Source organism: Giraffa tippelskirchi, chromosome 2, assembly GCF_054371585.1.
Source record: "Giraffa tippelskirchi isolate mGirTip1 chromosome 2, T2T-mGirTip1v1.2.pri, whole genome shotgun sequence".
NCBI classification, from domain to species: domain Eukaryota; kingdom Metazoa; phylum Chordata; class Mammalia; order Artiodactyla; family Giraffidae; genus Giraffa; species Giraffa tippelskirchi.
Genome location: NC_137276.1, coordinates 17,399,713 through 17,425,808, shown reverse-complemented (window position 1 = coordinate 17,425,808; position 26,096 = coordinate 17,399,713). Strand labels below are relative to the sequence as shown.

At 43.2% G+C, this 26,096-nt stretch overlaps 1 protein-coding gene across 2 annotated transcripts in view; it reads left to right on the top strand.

Moving 5' to 3' along the window:
* CASP7 (caspase 7) overlaps window positions 1-26,096 on the top strand; it is a 43,395-nt gene that overhangs the window by 8,608 nt on the left and 8,691 nt on the right. For both annotated transcript variants that reach the window (XM_081539065.1, XM_081539073.1), the window contains exon 3: window positions 25,810-25,946. In XM_081539065.1, coding sequence (XP_081395191.1) covers window positions 25,810-25,946 — 137 coding nt within the window. The remainder of the gene's footprint in view (window positions 1-25,809; window positions 25,947-26,096) is intronic.

Here is a 26,096-nt window from a genome sequence, read left to right as displayed (position 1 = left end):
CTCCTTAACGTTGGTCATGGAGGGGCAGTGAGTGGGGCTCCCTGGAAAGAGGCAGGGTGGTCTGTGGTCAGAAGGATCAGCCTTCTTGCTAGCTCCTAAACCAAGCCCCACGTTGGAGAGACAGCGAGGGGGATAAAGTCTGGGGTTAGGGAGTGCTCCCCAGCAGTGCTCAGGAAGGGAATTGCTGGTGACGGGGGGCATGCTGGCTCCCTGCAACATCCCACAGAGAGCTTTGGGTCACATCATGCCAGACAAGGCTCAGAAAAGTGGGAAGACCTCAGCATCCTAGATCTGCGTTCCATTGGCACTGGCTGCCATTTAGGGCCAATGATATCCCATGAGATGACCAGAAAATACAGCTCCAATTGCTGAAAACTTTTCAAAGTCATGAGGTCAGGTGGTCCAGGCTAAACCATTCCCCAGTGCAGTGGCTTTCAAATGTTTCTGCCCACATACCTCCCAAATAATGTAAAACTAAGACACACACCTCCTCATACACTTTAAGGTGACATATAAATTTCTTGTCAAAATAGTTGCAAAGGATGTAATAGTATTTCTGTTTTCCTATCTCTCTTGAGTATTCAGGTTAACTAGATTGCCTCTAAGTAAAAGAGAAACTGGAATCATGCAATAGTCATTTCATGTCTTAGTAAAGCCTTTTGTTATACTTCCCAGAGATTATGAAAATGAAAAGAGTGTTGTCAAGACTAACATTTAAAAATCATCCCTTTAAGTGTATGAAGTCTAATTCTTTAGTAATTTAACCCATTAGAAATGTTCGTGAACAAGCTGTCCTATAACATCTGGAATTTTTATGTTGTTACTTTTTTTTCCCTCGAACCCTTTTTTTGATTGTTTCTCTCCACAGTATTTTATTCTGATGTAATAGATTTAGTTGCTTGAAAGTATTTTATTGATCATCTCCAGTGTTCTTGCCTGGAGAATCCCAGGAACGGGGGAGCCTGGTGGGCTGCCGTCTATGGGGTAGCACAGAGTCGGACACGACTGAAGCGACTTAGCAACAGCCTCATCATACATCTCTTTAACGTATATATGTATGCATATGTACATATGCATAAGTTTGAAGACATTTTTCCAGGTTTTATGAGTATTAAAAGAAATTTCTCCTAAACTAAGTTATTGTTTTTTATTGACAGTTGATCAGAACAAATAAATGTTGATAAATTGTTAGTGCTGTTAAATAATTTTTCATAGAAATAATTATCAAATATGGGAGGGGAGGGCATTTAAAAAGCAAGTTTGTGAGTAAACGGACAAATAATACTTTTTGCTAGAATAAGAAAGAGTTTAGTATCCTCATTTTTTTCTATTTTTCATTTTTAGAGATAGAAGTACTGAGAAACTGTGAATAAGTACATGGGATGGCAGGAGTTTTGTTATTATAATGTCACTTAATTCTTTCGTTCCTTCTGATTCTGTGCCAAAAATGACAACTCAATTAGCTCTTTCTTCAGTTGTATTGAAAATAAAGAATTGGAAATTATCTGACTTACAAAATAAATTGTTATTCAACCCTTGAGACCTTTAATTTTTTTCAGTTTCTGGGAAGTACACCAAAAAGACTTTATCAAAACTCCTCAAATAACTATTAATTAAACCTGTTTCTTTTTTACTTAAAGGCAGCTTGTTTAACCCAAAATGCTCCAATAGAGATAATTAAAATCACATTAATAAATATTTGTCAGTATCATTTTGGTGAGATGCTTTTACACTGTATGCTATTTATTTATTTTTGAAAACTGGTCCTTTCTCCTCGTGAACTACTCTCCTCCTCTATTCTCCACCTGAATTGTTGACACTGTTCTTCAACAGTCACCCAAAACCAAATGGAAATAAGGAAGGAAGGAAAGGGAACAAAGCCCAGTGCTGGGCTTTATTTATCCACTTATTTGTGATTAAGTGTTTACTTTGCTCTCCCAGGACTCTAGCTCAGAAGTGACAGAGTCTTTGGGAATAATTAGGGTGTTAAAATCCTTAAATGAGAGTCACACCCACTCATTTCATCTTATCATGTGTATTTTTAAATATTTTTTGATATATAATTGGATCTAAACAGCCCAGTGTAGCCCCAAACAGCCCTATTTCTAATGCCATCCTTCACCCTGATCAGACTCTTGTATAAGTATTAATAATGAGCCCCTGCCTCCTACTTGAGCACACCTCAATGCGAGTCAGGGAGACACATGGACACTGATGTTTGGCCCTTTGTTAGATGATGTGGCTGTTTCTATGTCATCTAAGATTCAGGGTGGGTGAGAAGTCCACCCTTTTCTTCTTCTGGCGAGATGGGAGTTTGTAAAGGGGAGGTGGTATCATACTCAAGCAGACCAGTTTTAGGAAAAATACAAATGGAAACTGAGGATCTGGCAATTCATTCACTTAAAAATGTCTTGTCTGCATCCCTTGGAAAGTCTTCGAGGACCCTGGTTGGAGACCACTGCCTAGAAGACCCATCATCTTGCACAAAATAGGTGTGGTTTTGATGCAGGGTGTTTTTTACCCCCCTAAATTCTTTGGGAAGGTAAATAAGCCTGGATATAATCTATATTCTGGTCCACTATACCTTTTTATGTATTAGTTTCTCAGTCGTGGTCAGACTATTTGCAACCCCATAGACTGTAGCCCACCAGGCTCCTCTATCGATGGAGTTCTCCAGGCAAGAATACTGGAGAGGGTAGCCATTCCCTTACTCCAGGGGATCTTACCTTTTTTATAGTGTGGCTGATATTAACATTAGCCTTCATATTATCAAAATAAACTAAGTACCCTTGCAAAATATTTAAATTACATTCCATCTTCTGAACTGCTTATTTTAGTTGTATGAATTGCATCCATAATTGTTGACTTACTAAACAGTACTCACGCTACATTAAATGTCAATTTAATGTTGTCTTCATCCAGATTGTGAAATATTAGTTGCTTATTTTCTCTGCCCTCACTCAGATCTGACCTGTACCCATATGTTAGATAATACACCAGCCACCTTCCAAAGAGATAGTTAAAATTCAATCAAAATGTGTGACAAACCCTTAAAATTTAAATTTTTCCTCCCTGTTTTTGTTTGATTTTTTTGTTTTTAGCTTTAGTAGAATAGAAGTTTCTTTCATCTAGTAAAGTATCTTTAAAATTAACCACTTGAGATACCATTTTGGTCACTAATTGATGATTTCATTTGTTCATTCATTTTTTTTTTTAATTATTTATTTTTGGCTCTGCTGGGTCTCCATTGGGAGGTAGTTTTGGTTGCAGTGTGTGGTTTTCTCATTGCAGTGGCTTCTCCTGTTGTGGAGCACAGACTCTAGGCACGTGGGCTTCAATAGTTGTGGCACATGGGCTCTGTTACTCCACCACATGTGGAATCTTCCCAGACCAGGGATTGAACCAGTGTCCCCTGCATTGGCAGACAGATTCTTATCCACTGAGCCACCAGGGGAGTCCCATTCAGTAAATATTTACAGAGTGACTGAGAGAACATTAAGTCCCTTGCAGCAAGTCCCATAGTTGACTAGTGGCAGAGCCAGGATTTGAACCTCTACTCACCTGCCTCTCAAACTGAGCTCTCAACCACCATTCTCAGTTACCGCCTTTGTGTGCCACGTCCTGTGTTTGGCCCTGGGTTTGCAGCCGGCAAGCAGACCAACATGATCAGTGTGGTCTCTCCCTCAGACACTCACACTCTGGTAGGGAAACCATACATGGAACCAGTCACTGAAGCGTGATGGTGTCAGGAGTGGGCAGAGCAGAGATGGGGGGAGATGGGCCGAGCCGGATTTTAGAAGGACTTGTCTGCAGGATCTGGAATTGGTCCTAAGGATGGGGAAGTCACTAAAGGGTTTAAGCCATAGAGTGACTTGATCGATGATGCCTATAGAAACCTACAAGACCGCCCGAGCTGCAGCACGGAGGGAGATGCTCTGAAGAGGGGTTTGTGAGGAGAGGAAGTGGGTTAGGAGTTACCCAGGCAGAGTGGGTGGTGTAGATGGAGCGGGCTGGGGGCCTCCAGAGGTTCTGAGAGGTAGAAGCTGTCAAACTGACCGAGTGGAAGGAGAGGCCAGAGAAGAGATTGACAAAAGGAACGTGACACCTGGATCCCAGGGAGTGTTGAACGCGGCTCGTGCCCACTGAGCCCTCTAGCTCGGCAAAGGGGTAAAGCCCTTTCTATTTCCAGTGTCACAGTGACAGCACTGAACCAGCATTTGCTGCCTTTCAGTGCTTCCCTGACCGTACCTGCTGCCCGTGGCTTTGCTGACCAGAACCTCGTCAAAAACTTGGATGGTGTCAGAGACCTCGTATATGATGGGGTGAAACTCCAAGTGTGGTTAAGACAGGGTGATCTGAAGCAAAGAGGGAGTGTCCCTGATCACACCTAGCCCATAGACACCCCACACTTACCCTCTGTGCTTCATGGATTCTAACTGGGGTTGTAATTCTGTAACTGGGGTGACCTGAACACAGCACTAGTTCATGCTGACCGAACACATGCTGGTTGTTTCCTGCAAGTCTGGCAGGTGTGTGGCAGCCCCTCTGTGGTTCCTCTACGGAGCATGGGGAACTTTGCATCCCTCACGCCAGAGAGGTGGGTGCAGCCTGTGATGGGGGAGTGTCGCTGCTGCTCTGGGTGCTCCCCGCAGCTGACGGCTGGCACCTTCCCCCTCCTGCCCCACCCCCAGCTCCCTTCCCTAGGTGTCAGAATTACAGGAAGGTAAGGCGGTGGACTCGACAGACATGAGTCTGAGCAAGCTCCGGGAGTTGGTGATGGACAGGGAAGCCGGGCGTGCTACAGTCCATGGGGTCGCAAAGAGTTGGACACGACTGTGCTACTGAACTGAACTGAAGGCAGTGGAGGGGGCAGTAACAGCCCATCTGTCTCTAACTGGGGACCCTCACCCTCCACTGGAAACCCCAAGGACTCCAGGAAACAAAAAGACCCCTCTTTTCCCCCCAAAAGTCTGGGTGGGATGGACACAGTGGCCTAGGTGGTCCCAGGCCCTTAGACTTGTCTTGGTTTTTTGTCTCACTGCCACTAGATGGCATGACAGCATCGTTTTATTTCCGTTTCATTATGTTATGGCACCCCACTGCAGTACTCTTGCCTGGAAAATCCCATGGACGGAGGAGCCTGGTAGGCTACAGTCCATGGGGTCGCTAAGAGTCGGACACGACTGAGCGACTTCACTTTCACTTTTCCCTTTCATGCACTGGAGAAAGAAATGGCAACCCACTCCAGTATTCTTGCCTGGAGAATCCTAGGGACGGCAGAGCCTGGTGAGCTGCCGTCTATGGGGTCGCACAGAGTCGGACACGACTGAAGCGACTTAGCATAGCATAGCATTATGTTAATACTCAGTTGTGTCTGACTCTTTGCAACCCCATGGACTATAGCCCGCCAGGCTCCCCTGTCCGTGGGATTTTCCAGGCAAGAATACTAGAGGGGGTTGCCATTTCCTCCTCCGGGGGATCTTCCCGACCCAGGGATCGAACCCAGGTCTCCTGAGTCTCCTGCATTGTAGGCAAATTGTTTACCGCTTGAACTGTCGGGTAAGCCCATTTCATGGGGCCCTGAGTAAACCAGACTGTTCCTTAATTCACATTTCTTAAGAAACAAAACTTTATTAAAATGTCTTCCACTTATCTGATTACTGAAGTACATACACTTGGAAAACACAGAGAACCTCAAAGTAAAAATATTTAGAATGTAAAATTTAAATTAATAAAATGCTTGGACTTAGCAACTATATTCCAATAAAATTTTTTAATAAAAATCGAAAAAGTTCCATAAAAAATTGTTTTAAATGAGTTAGAAGAAGTACGTGCTGTGTGCCCTCTGTTCTGTACCTGTGACTCTAACCAGCTGGATTGAAAATATTGGGAGAGGGGGTTCCAGAAAGTTTCAAAAAGCAAAATGGATTTGCAGAGTGCCAGCAACTATTTACACAGCATTTATATTGTTTGAGGTATTATATAAGTAATCTAAGGATAATTTAAAGTATAAGGGAGGATATGCCTGTATTATATGCACACAGTGCTAAGTTGCTTCAGTCATGTCGAACTCTTTGCAACCTCATGGACTGTAGCCCACCAGATTCCTCCATCCATGGGATTCTCCAGGCAAGAATACTGGAGTGGGTTGCCATTCCCTTCTCCAGGGGATCTTCCCAACCAGGGATTGAATTCCCATCTCTTAGGTCTCTTGCTTTGCAGGCAGGTTCTTTACCACTGGTGCCACCTGGGAATCCCTATGTGCAAGCACTACCCCGTTTTAAACACTGTACTTGAGCATCCAAGGATTTTGGTCTCCTCAGGGGTCCCAGAACCAATCGCCCTGAGATACGAAGGGACAACTGTGTGTGTACCATCTATGTTCATTATGAGCCATCATTTTTGAACAAGACTTCATGTCATCTGAGCACTGGAAGAAGGATCTCTCTCGATATTAACAGTAACCCTAGATCCTAGCCCAGGTTACCTGCCATCCGTGATAACGATGTGGTCCCTGCTCTGGATATAAACTCAAGTTCTTAAGGAATATCTAGGCACAGCTAAAATAGCTAGTAACCAGGGGTAACTGCTCACAGAATTGTAGAGTATTGGGAGCTGCATGAGGCTGGGAGAAGAAGAAGGGGGGCAAGCTGGAGAAGTCTGGAGACTTGTGAGAGAATAGACAGTGGGTTATCAGGGGACTGGAAGAGCCTGCCTTGGCGGGGGGTTGGGGGGGGCACAGAGCCACCTGGGGGTGATGGTCAGGCCAGGCCACACAGCACAGGTCTCATTGGAGGCCCTTGAATAGGGTGAGTTTTGTCCCAGTGGCACCACTGGAAGCCATGGCAGATACAAGACCAAGCTCTGCCCAGTAGCCTGGAAGATGACCCCTCCCAGCAACACTGCAGCTGAGAAATCAGAGACTCCTTTCTGAGCTCTGCTCAAGGTCACTATTAAAGGAAATAAAAAACAGCAGAAAACAGGTTACACAGGCTCTCAAATTTCCCCGGGTCCTTGGTGGAGCCTGGGCTGTCCCTGCCCAGGGGTGTGTTTATCCTTCCAGTTCCTGAGTGAGGAGGGCAGGAGAAAAGGCTTGTTTTCAATGTTTGATAAACTCCCTACTTTTGAGGCTCTGGCTCCGATCCCATGGGCTTTTCCCTCTGTGTCATCTCTGTGGTCCAACTTTTGTCCTTCCTGGAGTGTGTTTCATAAAGAGCACTTGGTTGTGATTCTTCTTTCTCCTGGGCTGCAGCGTGAGTTGCTCCACCAGTAAGTGTTATATGTAAACAGGTCCCTGTTTTGTTTTAAAAAAGTGTTATTTGTGTGGTTATAAGAAAGATCCAGGTGGCCTGCCTGTTCATGTGGAAGGGGGTGAGCAAATTGGAGAAAAGAAGAAAGAAAGCAGACCTTAACTCATTCCAAAGACTGTGTCCCTAATTAAGCAAAAGTCAGTCATACTCGTTGATTGAAAGAGACCAGGTCCAAGCACCCTAAAAGAAAAAGAACTTTAAAATATACCCAGGCAGTTTACTTTTTCTGTAAAGGTAGCCTTCAAGTTCAGACCCTGGAATCCTGGAGGCCTGTCTCCCAATGTTTTATATAAAGAGTAATCAAGATTTAATGATGTAGTTGAAGCAGTGATAATATTGCTTAAAATGACAACCAGTGCTGGTGTAGAGTTGGACAACTCAGGTTCAGATCCTGGCCCTGAGTCCCACTCGAGTTGAGCAACTAGAGCAAATGTTTTGGCTTTCTTGAGCCTCAGTTTCCTCGTCTGTGTGATAGAAATATCTGTACCATCCACTGGGTTGTTTGTGAGAATTAAAGGATCTGATGAGGGAGAACTCTTGAAACTCTAATTTCAAACCAGAAAACTCCTTGAAAGGTAATTTATCCAGTTCCCCTTCTGTAATGATCAAAGAAAGTGAAGACCAGAGAGGTAAAGTCCTCTATTCACAGTCACCCAGCAAGACCAAGACCCAGGTCTAACTTGAGGTCAATGCATCAAGTGCCATCCACAAGTGCAGTGGCATCGAGCTATTCAACCATATTAATCCACCAGCGGGGCGGTTTTTTTTCTTCCACCCAAGTGGGTCAGCAAATTTAATTCTTCATTGAAACTGCTCCCTTTCTGCTTCCCTTCAGTTGAGGGATGGTATACAGACAGCATTTCAACAGGGCTAGCGATGGGCTTTCTGATAAAGGGGGCCATGTGACCGTTTCAGGAGCAGCGAGCCACACCTCTGAAACATGATCAGGCAGTCTAAAACTTTGAAGCCATAACTTCTACCTGTATAGATGATTGCTCTTCTAGAAGAGAAATAACAAGCTATAAAGTTAACAGAAAAAGTGAGGAAGGAGTTTGGGAGAGAATGGATACATGTATATGTATGGCCAAGCCCCTTCGCTGTCCACCTGAAACTGTCACAACATTGTTCATTGGCTATACCCCAATACAAAATAAAAGGTTTAAAAAAAGTGAGGAAGGGAGGTAAATAGTAATAGAACTTTTCAAACACCGTTAGCATAGAAATAAGTCCAGTAATAGAAAAGTACTATGAGAATAAGACCCATTGTTTCTCAAGGATGTGCATTATGGCCTTGCATGATAAAACCCCAGCTCACTGGTGCTTAGGGCTTTCTGTCTGGCCTACAGCTGGTAAGATGACTCTGTAAACTCCACGGCTGAAAGTGGAAAAGGTAGATAAAGTGGTTGTAGGAGAATCAAAACGGAGTGTCTGAGCTGTTCTCAGTTCTGGAGCCTACAGCCACAATACAGATACCATTGTGTCTCCCACTTTGTTCTAGGCTATTTAAAGAGAATTCAGTCCTTTATTTCCCCTGAATGATTTTTTTAAAAGTCATTCATCAGTTTTTATTGCCAGAGGTCTCTATTCTTTTTTAAAGGAGGAAATTGGAAATATGGAGGCTAATAATTCTTCTCCTTAGCCTAACTTTAAATGGACTTTGTTTCCCAATGTAAGTGTATTTTTGCAAACATAGTTTCAGAGAAGAAGGAATGGAGCCAGTTTTCTCTCCTTCACAAACCTGAGGATGGCAAGTGATTAGGAGGTTTGCCCAGGAGAGCAGATATTGTAACTCAACTTCATCAGCTTCACACCTTTCATTGACTGTGAACTTGAACCAGGAAATTGAGAACAGCACTGCTGAGCTGTTTGCTTAATAGTCTGGGTTTTTATGTGTTCACCTCTTCCTCATTGCATTTGGAGGGGTGAAACGGGAAAAGTGTAGTCATTTCCTGAACCATTTGCTTTTTTCAGGACCCTTGAAAAATGATTATATGTCTTATTTGGAAATTAAGGTATACCTTGGTATACCTCTACGGTCTTTTGTTTTATTACTTATAGTACTATCTTCAGTATCTTGATAAGCAAAAAAAAAATAACCTTAATGAATTTGAACTCAGACTGAACACACACTCACTTCCTACTTTCATTCACTTACATAAAATTTTACATCTTTTCGCAGTTCCTGTGTGTGCTGTTTTGCCACCTTTCTGTGCATTTGGCACTTCGGTGGGTTGCCTACATCTGCATGCTCATCACTTTAAATAGCTGTGTAGTATTTTATTCTCCCCATCCTATGTCCCCTGCCCAGCCATTGCCCCATCATTTTCTAGTTTTTCACTCTTAAAGATGGTGCTGCTGGCTGTATCTTCGTGGAAGTCTGTGGGTTTTCCCTTGGGACCCCAAGTTCCTAGAAAGTCACTTTTTCTCTAGGGAGCCATCCGGGAATGGGGAGGAGGCAGCCACATGGAGCCTGGGCATTTCTGCCGGTCAGCAGAGAAGGGGGAGGCCAGTCTGATGTTCCCAGCCCCAGTGTGAATGGTCCTATGGAAAAGTCCAGCGTGCAGTTCACTGCTGATTCAGTCACAGGCCTTCAGGGCCGGGTGGACTGTGCCAGTCTCCTGCCCCTGCTGAGCTCCGAGCATGTTGAGTTTTTATTATTTCAGAGAAGAAGGAAACTCGCTGCCGGTCATCGCAGGGCGAAGCGTAGTTCTGATGCAGAGGGGGGTGCTTTCGGATGGAGACATGAGGTACCACCTTCACTCTTTTCCTTCCTCTTGGTCTTGTTCTGTGCCTTGATGTGTCCCAACTGCTGGGGATGCCCTGTCCTTAAATCTTGAAACCATGAATGAATCATTGCAAAAATATTTAGACAAAGCAGCTATGAAAACCAGAGCTCAGGTTCCGATTGAAGCAGCCCTAGGGAATTGTTTGCCTGGTGGTGTGTTTACTTTCATGCTGATGAATGTCTGCAAACAGAGCTACTGGGAATCCTATTCGTGGAGACACTTTAGAAAATAAATAGGGGTGGGTTTGGGTGCTTATATATTCCCTTCCAAATATAGAAAGGTATAATTCACATTTGGAGCAGCCTAGGGGATGTGTAAGAAGATAAAACCTGTATTTATTCACTCCGGTGATGGGGAAAATTATGCTTGTGCCGAGTGTATTATAAAAATTTATTGTGCGCCTTCTGAGGTTTTTTACTTCTTTGTAAAGTAGGCACAGTATTTTTATCCTAAAATGTTTTCTGGTATGAGTGACTGTGGATTCTTCAAGGAAGTCTTTTTGTATAAATAACCATCGGAGCTCGGTTGTTAATTCTTTGCCTCTTGATGTTGCTCAAATGACTGACTTGGCCGTGCACTGTGAAATTTGACGTTCTGAAAAATGGCTCTCAATCTAAGAGGTTAGAATTATCTAGTTCCTTCCTGATAATCAGTGCTGGCATTAGCTGTGTTCCTAGCAGAGATTTGCACTTACCGGAATGCATCTGGGAGTTGAAGATAGTGGTCCTTCCCCATGTGAGCGAGGAACTACAGCAGCAGGCAACGTGAAGGATGAAGAAGCACCACAATCAGCCAGCCTGCTGCTGTAAATTAGCTGCTCTGTATCTGAGCGCACACTTGAACGCATTTCCTAAGTCAGTCCTTCTGCTAGGCCTTCGTGGCTCTTGTGATTTTGCTTGTCTGGCCCCAATCAAGCATGGTGATTTTGCGGTCAGGTTTGTTTTTTTAAAACCTGCAGCCAATTGTGTAACACATGAGCTTTTAAGAGGATTTTGGAATTTTTAATTCACTGGTTTATCAGAGCCTTGTACTTAACAGCAGGGTTTAAAACCAGAATCCGGTGTTTCTCCTCAGTGCAGTCATCTTGGCCAGTGTGTTCAGAATGTAGAAAGGTCAAGTTAGAGACTAAGTTTATCAGCACAAAATCAGCAAAGGGAGGCGACAGAATGGGGCCTGGGGAGGGTAGAATGGGAAGGCATAGAATCTGGCTTTAAAAGTACCCTGGCTGGTCTTTATTTGTTACATCCTTCCATACCTCTCATTTGTACTTCATAGAACAAATGTGGATAATTATTATTAACAGACTTCGTAAAGCATTAAACACTACTAAAAAATATTAATGGAACAACAAGGCCCTACTGTAGAGCACAGGGGACTGTATTCAGTATCCTGTAATAAACCATAATGGAAGAACACATGAAAAAAAGAATACATATATTCAGACATATGTATCTGAATCACTTTGCTGCACAATGTGGTAAATCAACTATAGTTCAAAAAAATAAATTTTAAAAATTTATCAATGATCCTTGTTCCTGGTGACTTGGGGGATATCTGACGTGGTTCCTCCACCATTTATGCAATTTGTCAGATTCAGGAGAAAGGCTGGTTTCCATTGATCTGGACTGGAACAAAGTGTGGGTGTCCACCTCTTGGGGTCTGTGTAATAGCAGTTTTCACATGTGATAGCATGTCCTGCAGAAAAGCTAAATGAACCTGAGAGGACAAGAACAGCCACTTTTAGAAAATCTTATCTTTGGGGGAGGATCGTCAGCTGAAGAAGTTTTTCATCTGGGTCCTTGAAAGCTTCTTATCACCCTGTTCGTTCTCTCCCCGGTCCCCACCTTTGGAGAACCTATGGTGCTGAGGTGTGGACCAGACCACTTTCATCTCTGTGCACTTGGCTGATGGATTAGTACTATCTCTTTGGAGCTTTTGAGGGTCTTATGATTCTGTCCAACAGCAGTTGTTTATCTAACAATCTGCTTGGCTCTGGCCATTGATCTCCAGACAGTAACTTTATGAGCTGCTAACACTGGGATGGCAGAGCTCCCCTCCCCACGCTGTGCTGATACAACTTCTGGGGCCACCAAGGCAGTGCTGGACACTCGCTCAAACGTTCTGCCAACAAGGGCACATCAGGATGACCTTGCTTGCAAAGAGGCATTTCCTGGAAGTGTCTTGGTTGTTGCTGTTAATTTCGGTTTCATGTTCAGCTCAGTTGTCACCTTTGTCACCTTGCGGATTTCCTGAAGAGCCATAAATCCCACACTTGACCCTAAATATAACCATGCTGCTGATCCAGGGTTTCTTCCACAAGGCCGTGCTCCCCAAGGCATAACTCTTGTGACCTTCTGGCCCAGAGCTAAGGGGCCCAAAGGCTGCATCCCTGTGAAGAGTGGTATTTGATAGGGTGGATGAGCTGGTGCTTCCTACCTTGTTTGGGAGGGAGAGGGACTCATCTACCCGCCAGGACTGGGACCTCTGCTTCCACAGGCTCTGGAAGTAACCAAGAGGCTTGAAGCAAGGGCAGAGACAGGAGAGAAAGGTCAGGGTCAAGAGGGCCCAGACCAGTGCTGAGGCCCTCAGGCTTCAGAGGGTGTGAGTGTCTCCAAGAAAACACCCAGGCCTGGGGATCGGAGCCTGGATCTAAGGCAAAGCCTGGGAATCTGTTTTAACAGAGAAACCCTAGAATGAGGAGTCAGACTGCAGAATAAACCTGGGTACTGCCACTGTGGTGGCTCAGATGGTAAAGTGTCTCCCTACAATGCGGGAGATCCAGATTTGATCCCTGGGTTGGGAAGATCCTCTGGAGAAGGAAATGGCAAACCACTCCAGTACTCTTGCCTGGAAAATCCCACGGACGGAGGAGCATGGTAGGCTACAGTCCATGGGGTCGCAAGGAGTCAGACACAACTGAGCGACTTCACTTTTTTCACCGCCACTGTATAGCTTTGTGATCTTGGACAAGTTAATGCAATCTGTTCTATGAGTTATGGGGTTAATGCCTCATAGAGTTATTGTAAAGATTACATGAGATATAATATGTAAAGCAACTAGTGTTCAGAAAGTGGTACTTAGTAGAACTGTATTTATTATTGTTGTTACTGTTGACACATAGATTTAAAAAGTTAGGGAAAGAGGTGAAATTGCAGTAGAAAACAGAAAAATGGGGTATTCAGGGACATCTCTCAACAATTCGCACAAAAAAAGTATAAATCCAAAAATTTCAAAAAAGTAATGTTCAAAACAGACCCAATCTTGAAATTCATTTGCAGCAAGTGATTTTTAACTAGTAAATAATAACTTGTAGAAATCTTTGAATAGTTAACTTATTCATAGATACAAAAAGAGATATACAGTCAAAATCCTTCTTCCTCCCTACCCTTGGCCTCTGGAACACAGGTAATCACTTTTGATGTTACTTAATAAATAACATGGGCTTCCTAGGTGGCACTAGTGGTGAAGAGCCCACCTGCCATTGCAGGAGATGGAGAGGTAAGAGACTCAGTTTGGATCCCTGGATCAGGAAGATACCCTGGAGAAGGGCTTGGCAACCGACTCCATATTTCTGCTTGGAGAATCCTCTGGACAGAGAAGCCTGGCAGGCTATGGTCCATAGAGTCGCAAAGAGTCAGATATGATTGAAGAGACTTGACAGGCATACATGTGATAAATAACATCAGTAATAATAATGATATTTATTTATAGCTTACTACATGCCAAACACAGTTCTAAGTGCTTTGTGGGTATTAACTTGTTTACTTAGCTTTGAGGCAGAGGCTGTTATTATTCTTTTTACAAATGAGGAAACTGAAGCACAGAGAGGGTAGGTTAAGTAACTTTCCCACGATTATTCAGCAGTGTGCTGGAGCAGGGTTTCAAACACAGGCAGTCCAGTCCCAGCATCTGTGGATTTATCCTTTGTGTCATCCTGCAGAAGTCTCTTCATGCAAATCCAAGCGAGATACTAATTTTTCCTGACAGGTAGCCCAGTGTTCTCACTATTCTACTGCTTTGTTTTGCTCTTCACTTAACACTACTTATTGGAAATCGTGCCACAGGGAGACGGAGAGAGCCTCCTCATTATTTTTTAACAATACTGTTTGATTTGGATTCAAGAACCTCTTTTTTAGAGTCCATCCAGAAAGTAGAGACCAAACTGGATCTTGATACTTGCCCTGCTGGTTATTATAAGAGGGAGTGGCTGATTGAATAAACTTAGGTCTGCCAGCCAGGTCTATTCATGAAGGCTTGCTATTATTAAGTTTCAAAATTGGAGATGGGAACCATGGAGGGAAAAAAAAAAGGAAGAGAACTTGTCCAGAAGTATTTCCAAACACTGTTAGTTGTCAGACACGAAAGACTTAAGCACAATGATTGTCCTGTGTCCTGCGGAATCAGTGACTGGGGCTCCCTAACATAAGCCCCTCTCAGGGATCAGTCCCCTTCCTATGTGTGAGGCTGTGCTCAATTCATGTCTGTGCCACAACCTGGCAGCAGTAACTGGCAGAGTGGGAGAGATGGCACAAGAACGAGAATGGGGTGGAAGGGAGCTAGATAATCCTCAGGAAGAGGGAGCCTGAAGCCTCACAACTAGTAGATGGTAGACTCTGGTCTCTTGGACTCTTTCTTGCAGAATATGTCCATAGGCAACAGTCTTTAGTCCACTTGGGTTTTGTTTTTTATTTTTTGGTTTTTCCTTTTTGTTGCTTTTGGCTGGGCTGGGTCTTCATTGCTATAGGCAAGCTTTATCTGATTGTATCAAGTGAGGGCTTCTCTCTAGTTGCAAGACAAGGGCTTCTCATTGTGTGGCTTCTCTTGTTGCAGAGCACAGGCTTTAGGTGTCCAGGCTCAGTAGTCATGGCACATGGGCTTAGTTTCTCCGAGGAGGCATGTGGAATCTTCCCCGACCAGGGATCAAACCCATGTACTTTGCATTGGCAGGCAAATTCTTAACCACTGGACCACCAGGAAAGTCAGTCCAATTAATTGATTTCTTCCTGGCTCTTTTCTCCTGGTGACTTCTTGACAATTGTTTCTTCCTCTTAACTTGTCTCTTGTTACATACTTTAAACTAATCATTAGGGTTTGCTTCCCCAGACTTAAGCTACAGGTGGAGTTTTCCCAAAGCCTGTGCCTCTTAGCAAGATGAACTCGACAGGATTGAGTTGATAATCATTCTCTAATGCACATCTTCGGTAGAGGAAGACCTGGGTTTAACAAAAACCTATTTGGGTTAGAAGGAAAAATGAACACGAACGGACTCAAATCCAGAAGGAGGAAGCAGATATGAAGTTCACTTTGAAAATGAGGTTTCAGTTTAGGGGAAGAATGTTGTTGTTCTTGTTCAATCGCTAAGTCATGTCTGACTCTTTGCAACCCCATGGACTGCAGCACTCCAGGCGTCCCTGTCCCTCACTGTCTCCTGGAGTTTGCCCAAGTTCATGTCCATTGAATCAATGAGGCTATCCAATCATTTCGTCCTCTGCTGCCCTCTTCTCCTTTTGCCTTCAATCTTTCCCAGCATCAGGGTCTTTTCCAATGAGTCGGCTGTTTGCATCAGGCGGCCAGATTATTGGAGCTTCAGCCTCAGCATCAGTCCTTCCATTGAGTATTCAGGATTATTTCCTTTAAGATTGACTGGTTTGATCTCCTTGCAGTGCAAGGGACTCTCCAAGTCCAAGAATCTTCTCCAGCACCCCAATTGGAAAGCATCAATTCTTCGGCGCTCAGCCTTCTTTATGGGGAAAGAATAAGAAAGAGAAGTTGTCCTTACCTCCCTTAAGATATTTAATCGGGATGAGAATCACATTTCATGTTCATTTTTAAGGTACTTTTTAGAACCATGGAAAATATTTTCTTTAAAGTGTGTATCTTTTTCTGCACACTTTTATGTTCCTATTTTTAAAGCAGTTTATTTTCCAAATTCTGTTCTGATAGAAACTGAGTTTTTTTCTTTATGCAACTTGTGGCTGAGCCTGTTTTTCTTTGTTTTTTTCTTTTTGGTTGTGCTGTGGCTTACAGGATCTTAGTTCTCTGACCAGGGATCAAACCCCTCGCCCTCAGCATGGATAGTGCAGAGTCTTAACCACTGGACAGCCAGGGAATCCCAAGAGTCTATTTTTCTTATAAAAGATACTTGCTGGTATAGTTTTGCTTATCACCCCTTAAGTTGGATTAATGGCAGCCTAAAGATATCACAGATTACTTATTATTTGGATATCATCGTACAGATTGCTTGAAAATAATCTATATTTCAGAAAACAAAAGTAAAATTTTATCTCTTAAAGGTCTTAAACTTGACCTCCAGCCTGCCAGACTTAATGGTCCTCTTTGTTGTTTGGTCACTAAGTCATGTCTGACTCTTTTGCGACCCCATGGACAGTGGCCGTAAATTAGCTAAAGACCTGTCAGGAGTCAGTGGGAAAGTGCAGATATGAGAATTTTATCAGGATAGCAGCCCTTAAGAAATGCCGACAAGTGCTAATTATTGTTATTATTACATATAAGATGGGTGTGATTATAGCCCATCCTTCTACCTCAGAGGTGTCAGTTGAAGACCAGAGATTCTGTAAATGTGTGAAATATGGTGTAGATATTTTAACTTGCACAGAGAACACCATCCGTGGAGGTCACTGACACAGTGGCAATAAGGAAACCAGTCCTGCTCCTCCCCAAATGGGGTGTCCTTGACCAGTACAGAAACACTTTGCTGACACTCGTCTCTGAGCTTTTATGGAGGCCTTAGAGTGGGAGAAGACTCCATGGGAAGACCTGCTGCCCCCGAAACTCCCCACTGTTTTGTGACAGTCACAGAGGCCCCAGGGAATTCAAGAGAGGAAGCTGATGCTCTGTGAAAGCAGAGACTCATCGACCCAGGACACACAGGATAATGCAGACCTCTGTCTGAACCCCAAGTCCAGGGCTCTTTTGTACTGCCTCTCTGGGGGAAACTGTTTAGTAGCTCAGTCGTATCCAACTCTTTGTGACCCTATGGACTGTAGCCCACCAGGCTCCCCTGTTCATGGGATTCTTCAGGCAAGAATACTGGAGTGGGCTGCCATTTCCTTCTCTGGGGAATCTTCCCAACCCAGGTATTGAAGCCATGTCTCCTGCATTGAAGACAGATTCTTTACCACTGAGCCACCAGGGAAGCCCTGGGGGAAGTAGGATGAAGGAAAACTGGCATCACCCTTGTAAATAGACAGGAAACAAAGGAGAGAGGGAGTCTTTAGAAGGTAGGAGACCAGACTGAGGACATTTCTCTTTTAAAAATAAAATGATAGGACAGAAGAAATTTGACCTTATGGAAGTGGAGGATAAAGTTACATTGAAGTTGAAAACAACAGTAAGGAATCTGAATGTTGAACTTACACAACTCATCTGTAATCTGGACCAAAGTAGGAGGGGAAAGGTCGCCTCCTTTCAGATTCTGATAAACTCAGATAACATTGAGTGAAGACTCAGAGTAAAGGACCCCTGGACCAGGGAACAAGCTCAGGTATCACTTTCATTTTACTTATTCCAACTTTAAAAAAAATTTTGTTTTAATATGAACCATTTTTGAAGTCTTTATTGGATTTGCTACAGCATTGCTTCTGTTTTATGTTTTGGGTTTTGGCCGCAAGGCATGTGGGAGCTTAGATCCCTGACCAGGAATCAAAACCTCATGCCCTGCATTAAAGGTGAAGTCTTAACCACTTGACCACCAACGAAGTGCCTTCTTCCAACTTTTGATCAGAGCTTTGGGAGGGTGGTGGACACATCACTCTAACAAATACTCAAGGGCATAGGGCTCTGAAACTCTAACATGAAGAAGGAGACCTGGGATGGTCCCACTCTGCCAATCACTAGCTGGGTGACCTTGAACAACTCCCTACCTCTCTGTGGACCTCAGTTTCCACGTCTTCCAAATGGGCAAACAAAACCTGATTCATTCATTCATATGACATTTTTTTTAATCCTGATTGTCCCAACTAAAAACTTTCTTGCAGTATTTAGTAGAAGTGGCAGGAGTGGATATATTCGACTTTTTCCTGATCTCAAGCAGGAAGCATTCAGCCTTTCATCATTAAGTATGTCAGTGAAAATTCAGTTAACTATCAAGTCACAAGAAAAACAGGAATTTTGAAGCTTGAGAATTGTACTCCAGTAAGCAGATTCACAGAAAGCTCTAAGAACTGCTCCACCTGTTAGAAGTCAAAGGCATAATTATATACATTTTTGAGACATAGGATCGTACATCGAAATTACATACTGGGGACTTTGGTGGTCCAGTGATGAAGAATTCACCTTGCAATTTAGAGAACACAGGTTCAATCCCTAGTCAGGGAACTAAAATCCCATATGCCGTGGAGCACCTAAGCCCTTACCGTACAACTGCTGAGCCTGCATGCCTCAAGAAAGATTCCACGTGCCACAACTAAGACCCAAAGCAGCCAAATAAATAACAATTTTTTTAAAAAAATGACATACTGATATTTCACATGAAGTTCACCAAAGACACATAGTCCAGGTAAGCACATACAAAGCCAGCAGCAAGTCACCATGACCCCCTGCAGAGTCAGGAAAGGATGCTATATACATTGCTAGCATCAGAAGAAAGAAGAAGTATTGATCCTTGCGGCTAAGCAGGCAGCCCCATCCTAGACGAGCCCTGGTTAATGTATAATGCAGAGGCTTACTGCACATTAGGAAAGGAGGGGAGGCCCAAACAAACACAGAGTTTGTGTTTAATTTTTTTCTTGCCCTGCCTAAAAATATAAATTTTATTTCATCAAGTATGATATTAGCAGTGGGTTTTTCATAGATGCCCTTTGCAGGCTGAGTTAGTTCCATTGTAATCCTAGTCTAGTTATCATTTTTCTCATAGCAGGGTGTTCAGTTCAGTTCAGTTGCTCAGTCATGTCCAACTCTTTGAGACCCCATGTACTGCAGCACGCCAGGCTTCCCTGTCCATCACCATCTACCGGAGCATGCTGAAACTCATGTCCATTGAGTTGGTGATGCCATCCAACCATCTCATCCTCTGTCATCCCCTTCTCCTCCTGCCTTCAATCTTTCCAGCATCAGGATCTGTTCCAGTGAGTCAGTTCTTCGCATCAGGTGGCCATAGTATTAGAGTTTCAGCTTCAGTATCAGTCCTTGCAACGAATATTCAGGACTGATTTCCTTTAGGATTGACTTGTTGGAAGTCTGTCACTGTTTCCATTGTTTCCCCATCTATTTGCCATGAAGCGATGGGACCAGATGCCATGATCTTAGTTTTCTGAATGTTGAGTTTTAAGCCAACTTTTTCAATCTCTTCTTTCACTTTCATCAAGAGGCACTTTAGTTCTTTGTTTTCTGCCATAAGGGTGTTGTCATCTGCATATCTGAGATTATTGATATTTCTCCGGGCAATCTTGATTCCAGCTTGTGCTTCATCCAGCCCAGCCTTTCGCATGATGTATTCTGCATATAAGTTAAATAAGCAGGGTGAAAACATACAGCCTTGACATACTCCTTTCCCGATTTGGAACCAGTCTGTTGTTCCATGTCCAGTTCTAACTGATGCTTCTTGACCTGCATAGAGATTTCTCAGGAGGCAGGCAAGGTGGTCAGGTATTCCCATCTCTTTAAGAGTTTTCCAGTTTGGTGTGATCCACACAGTCAAAGACTTTCAGTTCAATTCAGTTCAGTCGCTCAGTCGTGTCTGACTCTTTGAGACCGGTGGACCGCAGCACGCCAGGCCTCCCTGTCCATCACCAACTCCTGGAGTTTACCAAAACCAATGTCCATTGAGTCGATAATGCCATCCAAACATCTCATCCTCTGTCTTCCCCTTCTCCTCCTGCCCTCAATCTTTCTCAGCATCAGGATCTTTTCAGATGAGTCAGCTCTTCGCATCAGGTGGCCAAAGTATTGGAGTTTCATCTTCAACATCAGTCCTACCAAAGACTTTAGCATAGTCAATAAAGCAGAAGTAGATGTGCCAGAGTCCAGCTCCGGCAGCCAGGGAAACGCCCTGAAGGGATGAACGGGGTCGGCGAATGAAAATGATGCAGTCTCTCGCTCAAAGCACTGGGCTGCATGTTTATTTTAAGCATCAGGTTTTCTTTTATACTTTTACAAAAGCATTAGGTCAGAGGTTTGACATCTTCAGTTTCCCCTCACCCATATTTACTGTCTCCATAAATCATTGTTACCCTTCAGAGTTCCCTCTTAAGTGTCCTTGTGATAACATTGTAACTCAAGTTTGTCTCTGGGCTGTACATCACATTCCTCAGTTTATTCCTTATCTCTTTAAATCCTGTTATCCCCTAGTAACTTAAGCTCATCATCTCCTAAAAAGGCTTTTAGCTATTAGTATCTCTAAAATACCTAGTTTCTGTAAGCTATAGTAAAATATGCCAACACTACAACATACCTTAAACTTTTAGCTTCTAACTATTCTTAATTATTCCTAACCCCTAAACTCAGCAAACTTCTTTTGCCATAAACATTCCCCTTACAGGCAGGTTTCAGATAACAATGTTTCCCATGGTCTCAGGCTGCAGCCTATGTGCTCATCCTGGAGCATTCTTTGTAAAGATCCTTGAACAAATGTCAATAGTTAACTTTATGGATTATAACATTCTTTCCAGCCAACTCAACTGGAGGAAGGAAAGGACAAGTCAGAATCACAAGACCTAACTCCTTCATCCCGGGACCGTGCCTGCGGGATGAGAAGAGGGGGTTGGGGCCATGCCTCCATTTTGTCAGTAATGCCTGTCGCGGCTCCCGACATAGATGTTTTTCTGAAACTCACTTGCTTTTTTGATGATCAAGCGGATGTTGGCAATTTGATCTCTGGTTCTTCTGCCTTTTCTAAATGCAGCTTGAATATCTGGAAGTTCATGGTTCACGTACTGTTGAAGCCTGGATTGGAGAGTTTTGAACACTACTTTGCTAGCTTGTAAGATGAGTGCAATTGTGCGGTAGTTTGAACATTCTTTGGCATTGCCTTTCTTTGAGGTTGGAATGAAAACTGACCTTTTCCAGTCCTGTGGTCACTGCTGAGTTTTCCAACTTTGCTGGCATATTGAGTGCAGCACTTTCACAAGATCATCTTTTAGGATTTGAAATAGCTGAACTGGAATTCCATCACCTCCACTAGCTTTGTTTGTAGTGATGCTTCCTGAGGCCCACTTGACTTCGGATTCCAAGATGTCTGGCTCTAGGTGAGTGATCACACCATCGTGGTTATCTGGGTCATGAAGATCTTTTTTGTACAGTTCTTCTGTGTATTCTTGCCACCTCACCTTAATGTCTTCTTCTTCTGTTAGGTACATACCATTTCTGTCCTTTATTGTGCCGATCTTTGCCTGAAATGTTCCCTTAGTATCTCTAATTTTCTTGAAGAGATCTCTAGTCTTTCCTGTTCTATTGTTTTCCTCTATTTCTCTGCATTGATCACTGAGGAAGGCTTCCTTATCTCTCCTTGCTCTTCTTTGGAACGCTGCATTCAAATGGGTATATCTTGCCTTTTCTCCTTTGCTTTTCACTTCTCTTCTTTTCTCAGCTATTTGTGAGGCCTCCTCAGACAACCATTTTGCCTTTTTGCATTTCTTTTTCTTGGGGATGGTCCTGATCACTGCCTCCTGTACAGTGTCATGAACTTCCATCCATAGTTCTTCTGGCACTCTATCAGATCTAATCCCTTGAATCTATTTGTCACTTCAACTGTATAATCTGAGCCACCAGGGAAGACCATTGTATACTCATAAGGAATTTGATTTAGATCATACCTGAATGGTCTAGTGGTTTTCCCCACTTTGTTCAGTTTAACTCTGAATTTGGCAATAAGGAGTTCATGATCTGAGCCACAGTCAGCTCCCAGTCTTGTTTTTGCTGACTGTATAGAGCTTCTGCATCTTTGGCTGCAAAGAATATAATCCATCTGATTTCGCTTTTGATCATCTGGTGATGTCCATGTGTAGTCTTGTTGTTGGAAGAGGGTGTTTGCTATGACCAGTGCGTTCTGTTGGCAAAACTCTGTTAGCTTTTGCCCTGCTTCATTTTGTACTTTAAGGCCAAATTTGCCTGTTACTCCAGGTATTTCTTGACCTCCTACTTTTGCATTCCAGTCCCCTCTAATGTAAAGGACATATTTTTTGGGTGTTAGTTCTAGAAGGTCTTGTAGGTCTTCATGGAACGGTTCAGTTTCAGCTTCTTCGGCATTACTGGTGAGGGCATAGACTTGGATTACTGTGATATTGAATGGTTTGCCTTGGAAAGGAACAGAGATCATTCTGTCGTTTTTGAGATTGCATCCAAGTACTGCATTTTGGACTCTTTTGTTGACTATGATGGCTACTCCGTTTCTTCTAAGAGATTCTTACCTCCACCATAGTTTGGCCTCAGGCCAAACAATGGGGAGGGAACACAGCCCCGCCCATCAACAGAAAATTGGATTAAAGATTTACTGAGCATGGCCCTGCCTATCTGAATAAAACCCAGTTTCCCCCTCAGTCAGTCTCTCCCATCAGGAGGCTTCCATAATCCTCTTATCCTTATCCATCAGAGGGCAGACAGAATGAAAACCACAATCACAGAAAACTAATCAAACTGATCACATGGACCACAGCCTTGTGGTCAATGAAACTATGAGTCATGCCATGTAGGGCCACTCAAGACAGATGGGTCATGGTGGAGAGTTCTGACAAAACATGGTCCACTGGAGAAGACAGTGGCAAACCACTTCAGTATTCTTGCCTTGAGAACCCCATAAACAGTATGAAAAGGCAAAAAGATAGGACACTGAGAGATGAACTTCCCAGGTCAGCAGGTGCCCAGTATGCTACTGGAGAACTGTGGAGAAATAAGTCCAGAAAGAATGAAGAGATGGAGCCAAAGCAAAAACAACACCCAGTTGTGGCTGTGACTGGTGATGGAAGTAAAGTCTGATGCTATAAAAAACAATATTGCATAGGAACCTGGAATGTTAGGTCCATGAATCAAGGTAAATTGGAAGTGGTCAAACAGGAGATGGCAAGAGTGACTGTTGACACTTTAGGAATTAGCGAACTAAAATGGACTGGAATGGGTGAATTTAACTCAGCAGGGTACTGGGTTTTGTCAAATGCTTTTTTGCACCAACTGAGTTTATCATATAGTTTTTGTCCTTTATTCCGTTAATATGATGGATTATATAGATTGATTTTTGGATGTTAAATTGACCTTGTGTTCATGGGATCAATCATACTTGGTCATGGTGTATAATCCTATTTATAGATTGCAGAATTGGCTTCTAAGATCTCATCAAGGATTTTTGCATCTATATTCATGAAGGATATTGATCTGTAGCTTACAGCAAAATATTTATTGAGCAACTTACAGGCCAGGCGTTGTTCTAGGTATTGGGGATTCTGCAATTTTTCAGAAGAGATTTTATTTTCAGTATATATATATATATATATATATATACATATATATGATAAAATATATATTTTCTCTCATGGAATTTACATTCAGGTGGGTGACTAGCGATGCAGCTCCCCACTCACATCTGATGTTTTTTTCCTCTACTCTCTCAACAATGCCCCAGGTTCCAGCTTCAGTGCCTGTGTGCCTGACTCTTAGAAAACTGGATGGTCAGTGTCTGGAGATCGGAGGGGGCCTACTTTCCATTCTAAGTTACTATTCCTTTTTCTCCCTTTAATGTAATATCAATAACCTCAGATATGCAGATGATACCACCCTTATGGCAGAAAGTGAAGAAGAACTAAAGAGCCTCTTGATGAAACTGAAAGAGGAGAGTGGAAAAAGTTGGCTTAAAGCTCAACGTTCAGAAAACTAAGATCATGGCATCTGGTCCCATCACTTCATGGCAAATAGATGGGGAAACAGTGGAAACAGTGTCAGACTTTATTTTTTTGGGCTCCAAAATCACTGCTGATGGTGATTGCAGCCATGAAATTAAAAGATGCTTACTCCTTGGAAGGAAGGTTATGGCCAACCTAGATAGCATATTTAAAAGCAGAGACATTACTTTGCCAACAAAAGTCCGTCTAGTCAAGGCTATGGTTTTTCCAGGGGTCATGTATGGATGTGAGAGTTGGACGGTGAAGAAAGCTGAGCGCCACAGAATTGATGCTTTTGAACTGTGGTGTTGGAGAAGGCTCTTGAGAGTCCCTTGGACTGCAAGGAGATCCAATCAATCCATCCTAAAAGAGATCAATCCTGGGTGTTCATTGAAAGGACTGATGTTGAAGCTGAAACTCCAATACTTTGGCCACCTCATGCGAAGAGTTGACTCATTGGAAAAGACCCTAATGCTGGGTAGGATTGGGGGCAGGAGGAGAAGGGGACGAGAGAGGATGAGATGGTTGGATGGCATCACCAACTCGATGGACATGGGTTTGGGTAGTCTCCGGTCGTTGGTGATGGACAGAGAGGCCTGGTGTGCTGCAGTTCATGGGGTCGCAAAGAGTCGGACACGACTGAGTGACTGAACTAATGTAAATGCTAATTGAATGATAACATCCATATCAAGAAATGCACACACTTATGTACCCTTTTGTGTCTAGGTTCTTTCACTCAGTATTATCTGTTTGAGATGCATCCACGTGGCTCTGTGTTGTCATAGTTTATTCATCTCATTATTTTAGGCGTGTGTTTTAATGCACTCTATTCATCATGCATCACAGATCATGTGTTTTTTTTTAACAAATTGAAGACTTGTGACAAACCCTATGTTGTCAGATGATGGTTAGAATTTTTTAGCAGTTTTTTAAATTGCTTATTAATTTATTTGGCGGTGCCAAGTGTTAGTTGCAGCACGTGGGATCTTCAGTCTTCATTGTGGCATGCAGGATCTTCTATTGTGGCATGTGGGATCTACTTCCCTGACCAGGGATCAGATCCAGGCCCCCAGCATTTGGGAGAGTCTTAGCCATCAGACCACCAGGGAAGTCATCAATAAAGTACTTTTTAATAAAGATATACCTACATTTTTTTAAAAGAAATAATGCTATTGCACACAGTAGACTACAGTATAGTGTAAACATAATTTTTATATACACTGGGAAACCAAAAGAAAAATCATCTGACTCACTTTATTGTAATATTTGCTTGATTGCGGTGGTCTGAACCTACAATATCTCTGTGTCTATAGTGTTGCACTATACGAATATTCCACAGTTAATCCATTCTACTGTAAATGGACGTTTGGATTACTCCCTGTTTGGGGCTGTTACTAAACAGTACTTCTGTGCCCATGTGTGGCTCTGTCCTTAGGTAAACATCTGCTCTCCTTCAGGCTGGATACCCAGGAGTGGAATGGGTCTCTCAAAGGATATGTTTAAGTTCAGTTTTAGTAGATTCTGCCAGTTTCCACAGAGGGATGTACAAAGTGGGTTCCCCCAGCAACAAATAGTAACTCCAGGTGCTGAACACCCTGTAGTACTCATAAGGTGTAGTCACCAACACCCTGTAGCCCTTGTAAGGAACATACCGGTATCACATGATTTCAGTTTGCATTTCTGTAGCATCTAATGAAATTAAGCAGGAGATCCTATTCATTTTAAATATGACAGCTAAACAGAACCATCTGTCCACCCCAGGTCTTTTTTTTCCCCCACAGACATCGCAGCTTTCTTAGGCGTCCCTTTTATGCTAGTGGTAAAATCAAGAGGTCATTACTGTCTTGACATCTTCCATAGCCCCTGACTGGCTTTATATTTCACCAGTAAGAAGAAGAAAAATGACTCAGTGAGATCAGTCAACACCCCCCGGGACCGAGTGCCTACGTATCAGTATAACATGAATTTTGAGAAGGTGGGCAAATGCATCATCATAAACAACAAGAACTTCGACAGAATAACAGGTGGGTGCTGGGGGCATGGGCTCAGCTCTTCTGTTCCCTTCCAGTTCCTTCAGCTTCGTTCAGACTTGTATCAGATGTTGGTCAGAAGACCGCTGTGTCTACCTGCTATAGCAGACAGCCCCTCCGCAGGTGGTGTCACGTTTCCAGGAG